Source organism: Ciconia boyciana, chromosome 3 (genome assembly GCF_034638445.1).
Source record: "Ciconia boyciana chromosome 3, ASM3463844v1, whole genome shotgun sequence".
Classification (NCBI taxonomy): Eukaryota; Metazoa; Chordata; class Aves; order Ciconiiformes; family Ciconiidae; genus Ciconia; species Ciconia boyciana.
In genome coordinates this window covers 41945962-41962610 of record NC_132936.1, presented here as the reverse complement: position 1 = coordinate 41962610, position 16649 = coordinate 41945962, and the positions used below count along the sequence as shown (strand labels likewise).

General features: G+C 42.6%; 1 protein-coding gene across 3 annotated transcripts in view; it reads left to right on the top strand.

The window, feature by feature from the left end:
* The first annotated feature begins 5340 nt into the window (after window positions 1-5340).
* UBE2J1 (ubiquitin conjugating enzyme E2 J1) overlaps window positions 5341-16649 on the top strand; it is a 30357-nt gene continuing 19048 nt past the window's right edge. The window contains exons 1-2 of one of the 3 annotated variants that reach the window (XM_072855460.1): window positions 5341-5543; window positions 16314-16387. In XM_072855460.1, coding sequence (XP_072711561.1) covers window positions 16328-16387 — 60 coding nt within the window. In that variant the 5' untranslated portion in view covers window positions 5341-5543; window positions 16314-16327. Of the gene's footprint in view, window positions 5564-6514; window positions 6537-16313; window positions 16388-16649 lie in introns of those variants that run through there. The other 2 variants (XM_072855457.1, XM_072855459.1) reach the window with 2 other exon arrangements.

The following is a 16649-nucleotide window of genomic DNA, read 5'->3' as shown; positions in this document are numbered from 1 at the left end:
GATACCTCATATGGAATCAGATGCTTATGAGTGTGCAATTTAATCAAGCCCTAGATTTCTACTAACCATCTGAGAAACTCCTGGGTGTCCCAGATATATATAGGGGGCTGGTGGAGACAACTGATAACTCACTGTATCTTGGTTAATGACATGGTGAGCTTTAATCATCCTTACACCAATTGTAAAACACTTTTTAGGAGCTTTAAATTAAGCACTTGCTCATAAATCCTTTATTCCCATTGCTGAGTCAGTACGAGCTGTATGCAAGCAGCTGTATGCAAGCAGGTACACGCAAGTTCACATTAGAATCGTGAGTAACATTTTTGGAATGGATGGGGTGGGAACACTGCTTGTTGGCAGTCCAGCAGATGTAATCCTGACTGCTTTCCCTCTGACTGCCGTGTAATTGTGAAGACAGATGCTCCCTTCCCAGAAGGAAGCTTATGGGAGTAAGTTAAAATGAAGGGGCATGGGGAGCAACTCACATAAGGAAAAAGGGACAAAAAGAAAATCTGAGGCCTGAAGCCCTGAAGAGGGAGGATCATGAAAAACTGGCTGCATGAGTCAAAGGCTATGCCTGGCATTTTCTCCCTAAACAGTAGCACAGCAGCAAAATAATTTTTAATCAGAGTAGTTCACAACTACTCTTCAACAGCCTAGCTCTCTCTGCAATTTGCACGGTAAAGAATATGCACCAGAGAAAATTTCTGCCATTATCTGTAGTTGCTAAAGATAGAGTAACTAGATCGGGGAAGTCCAGAGTCACAAACAGCTGTCACTCAGACAGCAGCTTCAGCTTTGACTTGTGCCTTTGAACGTTTCTTCTGAACCAGGAAACCATCTGAACTATTACAACGATGATGCCAGAGGGGTGTGAGTCAAGTGACTGGTGTGACTTCCCATTCTTCAGGGGGGGGAAAAAAAGGTGAAAAATATGTACCTTTATTTTGACTTCACATAGTGTGGACTACTGCAAGATGTTCCACAAACTCTGCACCGATGGTCCAGATCAGGCACTCACTTGCTTGGGCAGTTACAGCAGTCTGGTAACTTCTTCCCTCATTCTCTTTCTTCCATTTCTGAAATAACGCTAATTAAAAGTCAGCTGGCAAAGCCACCCGTTTTGTGAGATGGTTGCTTTAGAACTAAGCTTGAAGAAAAGACAGTAATCCCTTTCCTGAGAAGTGCCATGCATCTGTCCAATTGCTACAGGGCATTGGTTACACAGTGCCGTGCTTGTTTTTATCGGTGAGGAGGAGGCGCACTTGTTGAATCCAGATTTACCAGGTCTGAATTCACATAAAGGATTTTAAAAGCTGAGCCTGTATTAGTCACCCATGAGCACAGTAATGCTTTCTCTTCTAAGTGAGTCATATCTGTTCCCACTGATAATATAGGCATATTAATATTAGATTCCTTAATTCCATTAGAGTTTAATTCTGCAGCCAACTGTCTGTATTGAAAGGGTAGCATTATAAATGAAGCAAACTGCTCTACATCTTGTAAATTGGTGAAAGCAGGGTGTGAATGCTTTGTACAAAGAACTATTGTATTTTCATAAGCTTTTGTGATCTCAAACCTTCTCTAGAAGAAAGGATTTGTAGCTGAGTTTATGAGACAGCCTACAAAGCATACAAACCCCACTCTGAACTGACCTCAGGTAATCACTTAATGTATAGTATACACCATTGAAATGTACCTTCCCTCACACAATTATATGACCTGCACAGAGAAATAAATAATAGCTCAGGGTCACATTACCTAGCTTAATGCCCTGAGATCTGCAAGAATATACACTGATGCCTCAGACCCAAGTGCAAAAACTGAACCCCTGTGTCACACAGGTGTCCTGCCTCCAAGAGAAAGGAGAGGTTTGGGGAGTAACTCCCTCTTTGGGGGCTCCTGCTGGAGCCTCCTGGCATCCATCCCCCAACTATTGCGATTCCCATTCCTACCTGCTGAACTCCCCTCTTGGTGCTTTAGCATCAGTTCAACAAGAGTCTTCACTGTTAAAAATAAGAGGCTCTAGCGACTGAAATGCTTGTAATTCTTTTAAACTGAAGGGAAATGCATGATATATTTGTATCAGATATAGAGCTATACATACATATGAAAAAAACTAACTATAACTGTCTATAACATAGATGACTTAGCCTAATCCCCCTTTGCAGCTAATGGAGAAAACTAGGACCTTTTAAAGCACGACCTGTTGGATCTACAGTTAACATCTATGCCAGGTAAGATGAACTCTGCTGTAAAAGCTCCTGGTTCTCTCCATTAGCTGTGAAGTGGTAATCAGCCCAGAAATGTATATCCATAGTCTGCAATTGTCCAGGGGAATTCTGCCCATCTGTTTGCTCTGATTTGGCCTTTCTTTCACAGTAGAAATGTCTGCAATTGAAGAATTATGCATTTTATCAAACCTTATGATTGTCATTAATTTTGTAATATGCATTTTATCAGACCTTATGATTGTCAATAATTTTGTAGTATTTTTTGCAACAGAGGGGCCTGTATGCTCCTTTGCTCTGAAGCTAGGTGGCTGTACCAGAATATCTGTTTTCATCCAAAAGGAAAAAAATTTAGTACACCACAACTGCAGTAAAGTACATAGAAACATGAGCAAAAACATCTTCTGGGAAATGAGAAATTTAAAAAAACCCCTAGAAATTATTAGGTTTTTTTTTGGGTCAAACTGAAGCCTTACTTCAATGTAAAACATTTACTAAAGCCAAACAGTTTTTAATGTTTTGAATTGTCAAAACCGATTATTCTTGCTGTCCTGCAACCAACTTGGTGAAGTTGTACAAAATCTTTCTGCAAGGATTCAGTGTGGTATTAAATAATGAAATTTTGGTTGCAACAGCGTTCAGGCAAACTTTCAGTTTCTATATGCTTCAGCTGAGCATGTGTATTTTTTCACCAAGCTAGATCATATGACAGGATACACAAGCTTCATGAAGTGCTGCCAGCATGTGGGATTTGACTGCAATTTTGCTACTATATTTAGCGTTTGGTTTTAAAAAACCACAACTTCTAGCACAAAATGGCTTCTCTGTGCAAAAGTCTAGACAAAAGGCAGATGAAAACACAAATCCAAAGGGCATTTTTGACCAGAGGCAGGAAGAAGAGGCAGGCTGCCACTCCGGACTGGCAACACCGACTATGCCAGAGCTCTGCCGTGCCTGCTCCTCGTCTGCCCCAAGCAGCTGCTGACATGTGGGGCTGGGAATTAAGCCCCAGATTTCTACCCCTACACTGACTACCTCACAGGAATCGGCAGTTTCACCTGGCAACATTCACCTCCTGCAGCTCTGACCTTTAACTAGTAATACGCCTGAAAATGAAAGCGGTCTTGTACTGCTAGCTCTGCACAATTCCACGTGGCCATTACCCCAGCACCCAGCCAGGCCATGATGTAGCTTACTTAAATGGGGAAAATGTATACATCCTATCAGCGAATTTCTCTTACTTAAAATTAAAGTCTATTCAGCTTATTTTCAATAGTGTTTAACTGTCATGTAGTACAGTGACTCTGTATTTCTTTTTTTAGCTAAAAGCCCAAGTTTCATGTTAACTGCAGGTGCTTCCTCCTTGAACTATATAAAATGACATTGTAAGTGCTGCCAGGGTCAAAGGCCAGAGCCCAGAAGAGAAAGCTGAACTCCATGTTACTCTTAACAAGTTCACAGTAACTATCACTTCTCAATTCATGACACTATTCACATAATAATACCTTTTTTTTAAGTTACCTTCTATCAAAGTAGATCCCAGAACTTTTTACAATTTCCAAAGGCAAAATACTGCCCTCCTACTTTGGGGAAGGGCAAGATTTAGTCACAGATGGTCCCAGAGCCTTTCTCCCACTGCACAGCAAGATGGCTCTGGCAAACGAGGAAAGATGGGACATACCCACTAAAAACGACCAAAATAGTTCGTAGACATGACACCCAGTGCCTGTAGCCCACCATCTCAAGCAATCAGATCAGCCAATGCTAACCAGAAATGCCGAGATGTGATCAAGAATTGTTGTCCATTAAATGCACCCTGAGGTGCTTTTGGTGTGAGAGAACCGCAAGGTCTGGCACCATCCCTTCCCTTGTGCTATAAATGTTATTCACTCTATACATTATTTGCAGAGGTTTGTCCTGTAAAAAGGCAGATCACTTTGCCCTTTTGAAAATTCAGCTACTTGTTAAGGTGGAGTAAAGTTGTTTTATTTATTTATTGCTGTTACCAAAACATCACTGTGCAACAGAACAGGAAAGGGAACAGTAATGCCTTGTTTTGCAATTCTGAAAATATGAGCAGGTGAAAAAAATATACCTACTCAGCTGTTTTTGTTTACAACTGTTTTCTATTGTTCAATCAAAGAAGGAAAGAGCAAAAGAGAACTAAGACATCAAAACATGAAAAAATTAGTCTTATAAAGATGACTAGGAAGAATATAAAAGTAATGTAAATGAAATTAAGGACGATTCATGAGCGAGAAACAAGAAAAAGCTCGGACGTTTCTCATTTACAGCTTGTAGTGAATTAAAGGGAAACTGAGACTGCTAAGAATGTGACCACTTTTATGTATTTTATGAATATATTTGTTATGTATTTCCGTAGCTATAAACTGTTGAAAGTGCTATCCCAAGTGTACTGTGGCTGTAACCAGGCGGCAGAGAAACCGAAGTTGTAGATGCAAACAAAAACTCCTCTGGCAACGTGGGATGGACAAGGAGTTCTGCCCACCAAGTCAGGCTCTCGCTGGTAATTCTTGCCTAAACTAGCACTCCTTGGTGTATGACACCATTTCAGTCTTTCATGATCCTGAAAACCAACAAAGATGCTACTAAGTCTTACAGTATGGTTAAGTCTTTTGGGCGGGCTGTCGGTGGGTCTGCGGGGTCCTGGAAGCCCCTTTTCTAAGCCCCGAGTTTTCAAACCAATCTACTCGTGCTATGCGGTCTGGAGGCACCTCACCCCGGGACCTCTGCAGCTCAGGGCAGGGACGAGACGGGGACGCGGGGGGCATTTTCACTATTGCAGCCACCACGGCAGAACCGCGGCCTAGCGATTGCAGCACGGCGTCCCATCCCGGCTGCGCCTGGAGTCACGGTTCTCCTGCGGGCCCCGAGTGTCACCCATCGCTGCTAGAAATTGGCTGCTTCTTCCACGCCCTTCCACAGAGAAGGCCGGGCAGCTTGTGAATTGTAATTTGCGCAACACGACCATACGGATATTCACCAGCCGCCGTGGCCTGCCGTGCCCCGGCCACCCGCCCCCGGCCGCACGGCCTGCTCCGGGCCCGGCCTGGGCGGGCCCTGCCGAGGGCCACCCCGCGGGGCCAGGCCGCGGGGCGGGGACGGCGCGGCAGGTGCCTCCCTCCGCGGTCACGGCGGGGCCGCCGCCGCCGCTGCCACGTCAGGGGAGTTTCCCGAGGCGAGGCGGGCTGGGCCGGGCCCGGCCTTTCTCCTCCTCCGCCCCCTGCCCCGGTCCCCGCTGCCGGAGACGCTGCGGAGGGAGCGAGCGGTGCCCGCTGCCATGGAGGCCCGGTACAACCTCAAGAGCCCGGGTAGGCGGCGCGGCAGGCCCCGGCGGGCGCCAGGGAGGCGGCCGCGGGCCTCGCCTGCAGGCCGCAGCCGGGCGGGGGGGCGGCAGGGCCGGGCGGAGGGTGGGCGGCCGTGCCTTGCAGGCTGCCCAGGCCGCTGCCTTTCGCGGCGGGCGGCCGGGCGGGCGGGTGTGCCCGCCCCGGGGCTGCCGCGGGTCGCGGAGGGCTCGGGGGCCGGTGCCGGGGCGCGGCGGCGGTGGCGGGGCCGGCAATCGCCTCCCGCGGCGCGGCGGGACAGGTGCAGCGGCCGGGCCGAGGCCGCGGTGGGGAGGAGGGATGGGGGCCCTGGGCCGCGGCGGTGCCCGCGGGTGTGGGTCGGCGGCGCGCCGGGGAGGTGGCAGCGTTCGGGCAGAGGCCGGCCGGGTCGCTTCCGCTTCCCAGTGCGAAGGCGTTGAAAACTCCCTCCGAGCTGTCATGCGGTTCCAAACACCCTGGCTACCTGCTGTGGGGGTGTGCGCCCACGCTTTTTTGCTGGTTCGTGGAAGCATACCTTTGAACTTCTTGTGGGGTGGCTGTGCCCTGTTTCCGTGGGTATCGCCTGCTTTCCAAGTAGGTGCATGTGAGGGGCAGGTTGCCAACGGTAGCTTAGCCTGTAAGTTTGTTTTACAGAAGTGTTACTCTACACACTGTATTTACGTGTGTGTGTGTTTGTTCATAGGATTCTGTGTTAAAATTCATGCCTTATAACCCCTAGACTTTCTTTTGAATCCTTGAAGTGAGAGGGATGCCTCAGGAGAGGTGGGAGATGTTTTGAGAAACAGCGCTGGAATGGAAGGTTTTGCTTTGTAGGAAGGGAAACTGAGGACAGGTCGGGTCCTTTCCGTAGGGCTGCGTTGGAGCAGTGGCCCCATACCAGTTGTGCCAGCCTTCGCCTCCTGGGAGCTGCCCACGCAGCTGGCGGCCTGTCACTGCTGAAGCAAAGCCTCTTCCAGAACTCGTAAGGGCTAGTTGGGTTTGTGTGTCGGTTGCTGTCCTGCCCCTGCTTTCCCCTAATCTGGTTTTGGGAAGTAGGTATTATCAGCTTCATATTATTATGATGAATAGTGGCTTTATTCTTGAATCATACTCTCCTATTACCAGCATGGGAGGTGGGGAGAAACTTAACATTATGATGACCTGTACCTTACAAATGTAAATGGCAGGCTTATTTACAAAATGTGCCTCATGTGCATGATGTATCTATTGCTAAATTATGTCCCTCACCCTCACACCCAAGTTGCATAACTGAAAGATAAGAAGGATCAGAAGGCAAATGATGCACTCATTATAGTTTAAAATATCAGCAAGGAAGACTAGTTTTTTTCTTTTTTTTTAGGGAGATGTGCTGGATATGTTGCATATGTGAAATTACAAGGCCACACAAACATGGTCACTAGTTATGGTTTGCCACGTCATTGGAAATAGTGGTGGTGTGCTGTATGACGGGTTCCTGGGATCTGGGTGGAGAGGGCAAATATTTGTGGTTTAATTTAGAAATGTTCTTTCCCTCTGTTGTTACTAGTCCCCCTTGTTTTCAAGAGAAAATTATCTTTACTGGTATTGATTTTCAGCACCTATGCTGTTCCATAGCAAAATGAACCTTACGTGGCAAAGATTCATACAATAGGTCAATATTGCTTCCCAAAATTAAACATGCTCTCTAGCACATTAATATATTAAATTATTTCTTTCTATATGGATGCTGAAAGTCTACAAATGATTTAAATCACTATAATGTGATTTAAATTGCACATTTCAGCAGTCACTTAATATGTGTGAAATCTTTAATGTAAAAAGATGGGCAAAAAGGTATTAGATAAATAAGAAAAAAGATTTTAAATGAATATTGTTTCTTCAGCAGTTGTTCATTAAAATAAGTTGATTGTAGCTATGTATAGCCATTGCATTTAGTCTGGCGCTTTTCTTACTAACCAGGTAGAGAAGCATATACAATTATTTAGTATTTTTGTGTGTGTTTTACAAATTTCTATCTTGTTACGGTTACACGTGCAGTTTAGTGATGGTATCTTACACTTGCCATTCAACTGAAGGCTAAAGATGGAAATGTAGAGTACTCTAATATTAAGGTGGTTTTCATTAATGTAAATGGATGGAAATACATAAAAACAAATCCACCATGTTTTCTGTTTCAAATGGTTGTGTCATCTGTGGACTGAAGGGATTATTTTGGTAACCGAGCCCTCTAAGGTTTTAGAACTAGTAGCTGTCCTCGTGCCTGTTGTTCTTGTTGTTCTGACTTGAATAGAGGAAAAACCAAGCTGCTAACCTTTAGGTCTTGGTCAGCTTTAGGGATTTGGAATGCGCTATCTTGAGACAGAGTGAAGAAAATAATTGTTTTGTACCTGCACAAGAAGCTTCTCCTGTTGAAATCTGCTTTTGGACTTGAGCAAACTCCTGTTGCAGATGGTGACTTCTGTCTGTTCAGTAGTTTTAGAGAGAGCAACTACTACTTACAATTTTAGTATAAGTTATTTTAATGATTATAGTAGGCTTTATCCAAAATATTTTAGAGGAAAACACTTTTTAAATAGGAAAATTTTGTTAAAAGAAACCTGTGCTTTTATTGATCTTCCTTTTAAGCCAAATTATGCTGTAGAACTATGACAGGAGCTGAAGTTCTTCTATGGTTGTACAAGGCTACATGGATCCCTCTTCTGTGGGTAGGTGTGCTAGACCAGATTAGTGAATGAGGATCAGTTAGGCTCTCTAGTGCCTTTCTTTTTTGTGTGCTTTCATGTAGACCACGTAAAGAGCAATATTGCTACACAGCTTTGTCCTGCTGCTAATTGCTGCTACTCAATATATTCATCTTCTTCCTTATCCCAGTTTCTCCAGCTAAGGTTAGTTCATCCTAAGGTATCTAAAAGACAGTAGCTCTCCACAACATGAAATCAATTGTTCCCCTGCATGCTGCGTCTCTGTCGATGAGAGGCAGCGGAGCTGGTGCTCTGGCAGCTCTCGGTTTAACATAGGTGCACGTTGTGGCTGCTGCAGGTCTGGGCTTAGTGAGGGTGGTGTGCTAAGCTGCTGCTGGCTCCTGTCAGCGTGTGGGGGCATTCACCTGAAGCTGTCTCCTGACACCATCTATGAACTTGGATTTTTTTATTTCTTCCCCAAAAGACCATTAATTTTGGAACGGAAGAAATTTCGCATTCCACGCTTCAGGCTTCTTTGTATTGCCTCAATAAGGCAAAGCCTTTTAAGCTCTTGCTTCATATTTTTATGTCTATTTTTGGCACTTGTAAAAGGGCAAGCTATTTTCTGTCTTAGGATTTCAAAATGGATTAGTCAATGTATATCAGCCTGCTACCATATGGCTGATAAACCTCTCCCATCAATATTAAAGCTCAGCTGACTAAAGCACAGCCTTCATCCTCTTCATGCTTCAGGAACATCCCTATTTTCTGACATTTATAAGACAGCTACTTGGAATAATCTCTTTACTTTTTTTTCCAAGAGCTGTGACCCTTAGCCTGCTGCAAGATCAGACACCAAATCTTGTAGTCACTGTTTTTGTAGTGACAGTCTCCCTCTTTCATGTAGGATGTTACCAGTCTTCTGAGCGCCTATTAGCACAGACACACTTGAAGAATTATGAACAGCTACTTACAGTGACTCACAGAGAGTCCACAAACAACAGTGCTTTTTAATTTTGTTTTGGGTGGGTTTTTTTGTTTTTTTTTCAGCAGAACTCCTCACCTAGAATTTGACTAGTGAGGGCACTGGAGGACTGGGGAGAGTACGTGGAGGGAGGCATGGCACGCGTGTCCTGCATTTGCTGCCCAGGGATGGTGCTTTTGGATCTTAGATGCACAGGGAACATAACATGCCGAGATTGTGATCCTCTTAGCTGTCATCTTCAATGCATTTACTGCTTTTCCTACAAACTATACTTCTCTCTCCACTCCCTACTTTTTACAAGTAAGAAGCATTCCCTGTCAACAAGCATGCATCGGTTCTTTGTTAATAAAAAACAGTTAATAGAAAATAGCCAGCAGGTACTGTGCTGCTTAGTACCTTCCATGTATGAAATAAGGATAGAATTTTTTAAAAATAAAAAGTGGAATGGATGAGAAAAATTGGTTAAAGCTGAAGACATTGTTTGATCTTACTGCGTTCAACAAGTGCCTTACATTTGATAAGTTTTATTTCCCTTTGTGCTGACTGAACGGTTGTTTTGAATTGTAACTACAGAAAGAGTCCTGTACTTCCTGCAGCTCTGAGGGAAATGAGGACTAAAGGTCTGTCGTGATTAGTAATGTGGAGCTCGCTTGAAAGTGTGGTAACGTGGTGTCCTGGTTTCAGCTGCGATAGAGTTAATTTTCTTTATAGTGGCTGGTATGGGGCTATGTTTTGGATTTGTGCTGAAAACAGTGTTGATAATACAGAGATGTTTTAGTTGTTGCTGCACTAGTCAAGGACTTTTCAGCTTCCCATGCTCTGCCAGGTGCACAAGAAGCTGGGAGGGGACACAGCCAGGATAGTTGATCCAAACTGACCAAAGGGCTATTCCATACCATATGATGTCATGCTCAGTATGTAAAGCTGGGGAAGAAGAGAGAAGGGAGGAACATTTGGAGTGATGGCATTTGTCTTCCCAAGACAAACCTAAACCACGACACGTGGGTTTATTTCTGGAGTAGATACCATTGACACTCTATTCTGCAAAAGGATTGTAATTTATATTTCAGAGTACTTTGTCTCAAGCCCCTTTCTTCCCCCTTTTATTGTTTTGAATTCACTAATGATCACATATCATTCACAGGTTCTAAGCTGTCCAGGAAAATCGCATCCACAATGGAGTAGGTGACACAGTTACCTAGTGACACTGTGCAGGTCACTGTGAACCTGTTAGAGTTTCTGTATGTTTAGATTTAATAAACCATTCTCTAGAGAGTACAACACTACTTAAAAAATACCATTCTCCATATCAAAGAGCTGTAGCAAAAGTATTTCATAACTCTCCAATCTGCTATGACTCTTTGCTTTAAATATGTTTTCTTGCATGCTTTAGTGAGCACATCACTTAAAGTGTTTTCTTTGAGTTAAAACGTCAAAGCTCGTCGAGTGTTGTCATCTTGCAAGAAATCCTGTGTACTTTACACATAAATTTAATCCTGACTTTTTTTTTTAATTGTGTGATCCAGTCTTTTTGCAGTTCAACTACTGACTGTGGTTCACTGTTACTTTTCCCCTTATGTGAAATGTAAACTTACCTTTAGTAAACAGGATTTTCTTTTGAATGTGAATACAGGCAGTTTGGGTGAATGAATTCCCAGGTGCTTTGGGCTGCTGCAGGGACTGGTGGTGGTGGTTCAGCAGGTGATGCTGTGCACTGTGAGCTCTGAAGTTGCTTGGTGGTTTCACCAGCTGTGGGTCAGACACTTTTGGGTCAGTGGTCTGGTATTGAGCAGAGGGGGAAAAACCAAAGCCAGCTGGATTTAAAAAGACTTTCCCAAAATGTCATCCCTGACATATGCATCATCTAATTGAAGGGCCTTGATGCTTGTCTCAAATTGATTGGGCGGTTTCAATTTTTTTATTTTTCTAATATTATTGTCTAGTATTTTTTCTAATTGTAGGTAGTAGCATCATTAATAGACAAACACGTAATGAAGATGACTTGTATTTTACTAATAGCTTAAGTGGGCTGAGTAGTTATAGAACCCTTCATCCCAGAGAAACTTCGTAGGAGTTTTACTAATTCATTGGAAAACCTGGATTCGATAAGTAAATTGCATAATTACTTATGCTGTCATGGTCAGCAGAGCCATGGGAGAAAATACTACTTTTTCTGTATTTCTCCTGAGTAGACCTCTAAATCTTATTTAAAATGAAGAAAACAAAATAATAATAGCAGCCATTAAAAAAAAAAAAGAAGCATTTGCTGAAGCAGTAAAAGCTGTTAGGTTGTTTTATTCCTTTTTTTCCAGATCAGATAAGTCAACTTGAAAGATTAGGAGATCTCTAGCTTTATGCCAGCTGTTTTGGGTTCCTTTCTTTATTTATTATGTACTTTCTTTTTCCAACAGAAGAACTGAAAATTGGTAGAATGAAATGGTTGCTATCCATTTGAGGAAGGTACTGTCACACACAACCCATATCACTTAAATAAGAATTTGTTTCACTGATGATCCTGCAGTCATCTTTGTGTGCACAAAATGCTGTCTCTTCACGTGATGAAGTACTAGGGGCAGAGCCTTGCTGAACTGAGACCTCGCCCTCCCTGTGCTTCCTAACTTGGGTTTAATTACAGTGTCACCCATCTCACCTCTACCACTCTCCTCGCCTGGGTCAGTTTCTCCTGTTGAGCTCTTGTACCTGAGTACCACTGCCTTTTGTAGATGAGTTGTGGGAGATCTTCAGGAAGCTTGTAACAGTGTCTGGGTTTCTGAGTGTTGGAGGGAATTGGAACTTGTATCGGATTTTCTGAACTTCAGTGAGCAAAAGGTCTGCAGCTTTGTATGCTGAAATAAATCCCGTTATGTTTACATTAATATAATCTTGGTCATCTCATTTGATTGCCACATGTACTGTTCACTGATAATGTAAAAATGAACTAAAATCCTTCCTTATTAAATACAGAAGACTACTAATAAAACAAAGGTCTGTAAGGCTAAATAAAATTGCTTTATTTTAGGACTATTTTTATTTTCACAATAACAGATTTTTTTAAAAACAAGGCATAATATTTTACTAAGAGAACACCACTGATGTTCAAATCCCGTCATCTCTTTAAGCAGTAATATTGACATTTATGAAGACTGATCACTTGCATTTTCAGCATACAGAAGGGTTTCCTGGGCCACGAGCTGCAGACGAGTCTGGTTGGGCGTGATAGTAGGAGTACTTGAATGTGACTTCAAGATATATCCAAGAGAAGCAGTTGTGTTGAACAGAAATTTCAGGATAGCCTAAGGTAAACGTTAATAAGAAGTAGGATTTGACCAGGACACAGTTTTTGACAGAAATAAATCTACAAATCATACATGCATACATTACACAAATTTTGCTTATTAATTGTGTTATTCCACCGCTGCTCAATCCTAAAGCAAGCTGGTGGCTTTAAATTAGATTCTCAGATTTTTAACATCCACATTTTGCTTTTCAGAAAAATTCGGTAAGTTCGGTGTAAGACAAGAGGCAGATTGTCAGGCAGAGCCTCTGGCCCATAGCACCCACTCTTTCCTTTCCTCCCCAGAGCAGTGAAGAGCTCCCACACCTCCTGCTGGCGTGGGAACTCTCCTTTGCTCTCTAGAGTTAGCCCAGAAACTTATTTTCCTCACTGTTTAACTTCAGTTAACATTATGATAAATTGTTGCTGAGTTTACCTGTGAAAGCATGGTTATTTTTCATGCTGACAGTCATGCCACATTAAAAAATACCTTTATTATTTTGTCTCTAAAACCTATCTTTGACAAATCGAATGTCTTGATTTGAATTTTTTTGGCTTAGTGATACTTTTTGAGTTTATTGACAGTTTGCAATTCTTCATTTTGAATGGGCCCAAACCGTTCTCATTTTTCAGAATTGCCATTGCCAAACGTTTACTCATATTTCTCAGTGTGATTTTAAGTGGGTTGAAATACCATATTTTGCATCAAAGCTCTTTTTAATGAAGTTTGGATAAGAATGTCATGTACTTGTTGCAGGCAGACTTTGTGAATTACGTTTGTTTCTTTCATTGCGATTTTCAGTAGCCAAAGGAGGGACTGTGTTCATGAATACTGCAGCTATGTTTAAAGAAGAAACAATTTAATGCTTTCTTTGCTGGATCACACGTTCTCAGAATGAACCTTTATTGGTCCAGGCTGTTCTTTGCAGCCTGTCAGCTGGCATTTTTCAGCAATGTGGAAATAGAACCTCAGAATGGCTTGGGTTGGGAGGGACCTTCAAAGATCATCTAGTCCAACCCCCCTGCCATGGGCAGGGATACCTTCCATTAGGTCAAGTTGCTCAAAGTCCCATCCAACTTGGCTTTGAACACTTCCAGAGATGGGGCATCCGCAACTTCTCTGGGCAACCTGTTCCAGTGTCTCACCACGCTCATCGTAAAGAATTTCTTCCTTATGTTCAATCTAAACCTGCCCTCTTTCAGTTTAAAACCATTGCCCCTTGTCCTGTCGCTACAGGCCATGGTAAAAGGTCGGTCTCTGTCTTTCTTGTAAGGCCCTTGTAAGCATTGAAAGGCCACAGTTAAGGTCTCCCCAGAGCCTTCTCTTCTCCAGGCTGAACAACCCCAACTCTCCCAGCCTTTCTTCATAGGCATGTACTTTTTCTTAAGATATCCTAGGTTGCTTAATACTGAAAACTTCTTATAAGCAAATTATCTTTATGGTATACAAAAGCAAAATTATATATTTTGCTGTATTTCGTTATCCAAGAGTGGAATGATATTTCATATTCTTTCAGCATATTTTATGCTAGCTTCTCAAAATATCTGTAGTCTGGCTTCTTGGTAATAAAGTAATGCTATGAAAAAATACATACAGTATCACTGTTAATTAAATACAAAAATATGTTAAAAAAACATGCTGTAAACTGCTTCCATTTTAAATTCCACTTAACAGGAGCCCACCTGCTTGTTGTCCCCACCTGGCTGCTGTCTCGGTTACTTCTCAGTGCAAACCCTTGGTTTCTGTGTTTCTGCCTGACAGCTGCTGGTGCTCGGCACCCAGGGGACAGCCTTGGTGCTAAAGCAGTAAAAAGGCTGTTCCTTTGGGGACAAATCCGAAGTGCCGATGTGCACTGCCAAAGATCCTGCGCCCAGTTTTAGGCTGGTAGGCTGGGTACAAACCTTTCTCTGAGTGTCGGTAGACTTTTGTAGAATGGTCTTGAATTTTTTTTTTTTCTTTAGTATTTGGCTTTCCCTCAGTTAACATGAGTGACTGCATGTGATGCTGATATGGGGGGACTGTATTTCTTTTCTATCTTGGTCCCTCGTTTGGGAAATCTCAGTAACAGAGTTGTCTGCCTTGTCCACGACTATTCTGTCTTCGTTAGGCTTCGTTATATATGTTCTTAGTTTTCTCATGGTTACCCTTTTGCTTCGTGGGGTGTTCACTCCTGAATTAGCTCATCCTGGTGCGTGCCGCTTCTTCTGAAGGCAAGTGTCCAGGCTGGTTGGCTGTGATGCAGTGCTGGGGCCGAAGCCTTTTCTGGTCCAGGCTGGTTTTCTTATTATTCCTGGCTAATGAACTGGTAAACCTTAATGCAGATGAAAGAGACAAACATTTTTTGAGCGGAGCCCGGATGCTGCTGCCTGTGACGTGACCTCGTGGGCTCTGCAGGGTGTTTAATTGACACCTCCCCCTGGCAGCAGCAGAATTGGGACAACTGGCAGCAGCAAATTTCCGCATAGTCTGTTTGCTTTTTGGGTTGTAAGAAGTGAATTCTCAAACTTTGAGCTGTTGTTTATAGCTGTCAAGAAGTGCGAAGGCGGAAGAGAACTTTTCACAGTAGATTGAAATCAAAATACCTCTGCAGTAAGGTTAGAGTAGCTTCCCTCACAGCATCATGAAAGTGGGTAAAGCCCTGGAGTCTGAGCATGCTACACAGCTAACAGTCAGCTGGTGATGCCAGGCTTTGTAAATCGAGGAACTACGGTTCACTTTCACTATATCTTTATGCTTATACTGTAAGGGAATTTGGGCAGTGTTTCTCCTTCTTTGTAGTTCGATAATTACATGAGTGGGAGGGACATCCATGGTTTGAACTGAATGTGGAGGATGGATTAAGGGATCCTGTTCCTATGTAGTTGTTCAAAGACGTAACTGGTATTTGCACTTTTTCCAGTAAGTAGGAGGGAGTCAGAACTTTCTACCTAATCTTATTCATGAGGCGGCATCCTTGAATTTCTTGTCTGTAGTTCTTATGTTTAGTCTGCTCTTCAGTTTGGCTAAGTTCTTTATGAGGCATTAATGCATGATGCGCATGAGGGCACCTGGCAGGACAAGTGATGTAACGGAACTTACTCAAGGGGAAGGAAAAAGGAGATGCAGAAAATACAGATGATGCTGGTGGTTCTGAAGTAGAAGATTGGAGAGGGTAACTAATGACTATCCTGAAATTAGGGTAGAAAAATACCTATGTGTCCACACTCAGTAGTAGGTTCAAATTACAAAGGCCCTGGGTAAATTTTTCTGGCTGGGCAAATGCATTTTCAAATCTAGTATAAAACTTCATCTCCTCGTACTACCAGTGTGTTGGTTTCTCTCAAATCTTACTGTGACCTTCTTTGGAATAATTAAGGGAGTAGTCATGTAATAGTCATGAGAGGTGTCAGGATAAAGCTTTGCAGCAGTTGTTTAAAGAAACACATGATGTCCTTTATGATAAAATATTGAGGTTATCATCCTTGTACATCTTCTATTTAAAGTCTGAAACTCCGTTAATGACACCTATGTTTTTCCTCATGTCTTTGGTGCAATTAATAATATGAGACTACTTTAGTCCCAGTGTTCAGTGTTGAGAAACTCTGTGACCATGCAACATATTTTTCATAACTTTGTGCTTGTATAACTCATTTAAGATTTATTCAGCGTGAGTAATTTATATTGTGTCTCAGATTATTAACTCCAGTGAAGAAGCTGGGATGTGCTGACAAAGACTAGTTAGCTGGAAGGAGCTCTTCAAGAAATTTTAATGTATTTTTGTATGCAATGCATATTAATTTTTTTCTTTATTTTCATGTCTTACACATTCTCTTTTTCAGCTGTCAAACGTTTGATGAAAGAGGCTGCAGAACTGAAGGATCCTACAGATCATTATCATGCACAGCCTTTGGAGGTTTGTTTCTCTATATGTTTGCAAGAGCTTGTAATTAGGCTGTGTTATTAATATATACGCTAAATTCTCTGTATGCATATGTATTTAAAATGTACATACTTAGATACTAGCAGACCTTTTAAAATTGATTCAGTTCTTTTTTTTCCTATGATGGAAATCAACACTTTAATGGTATTGCAGTTCCAGGTTGTTAGTGAAAGTACATAATACCAGCTTTACATTGCACCTGAGTAATTTTATCGCACAGGTATAATATGTTTAT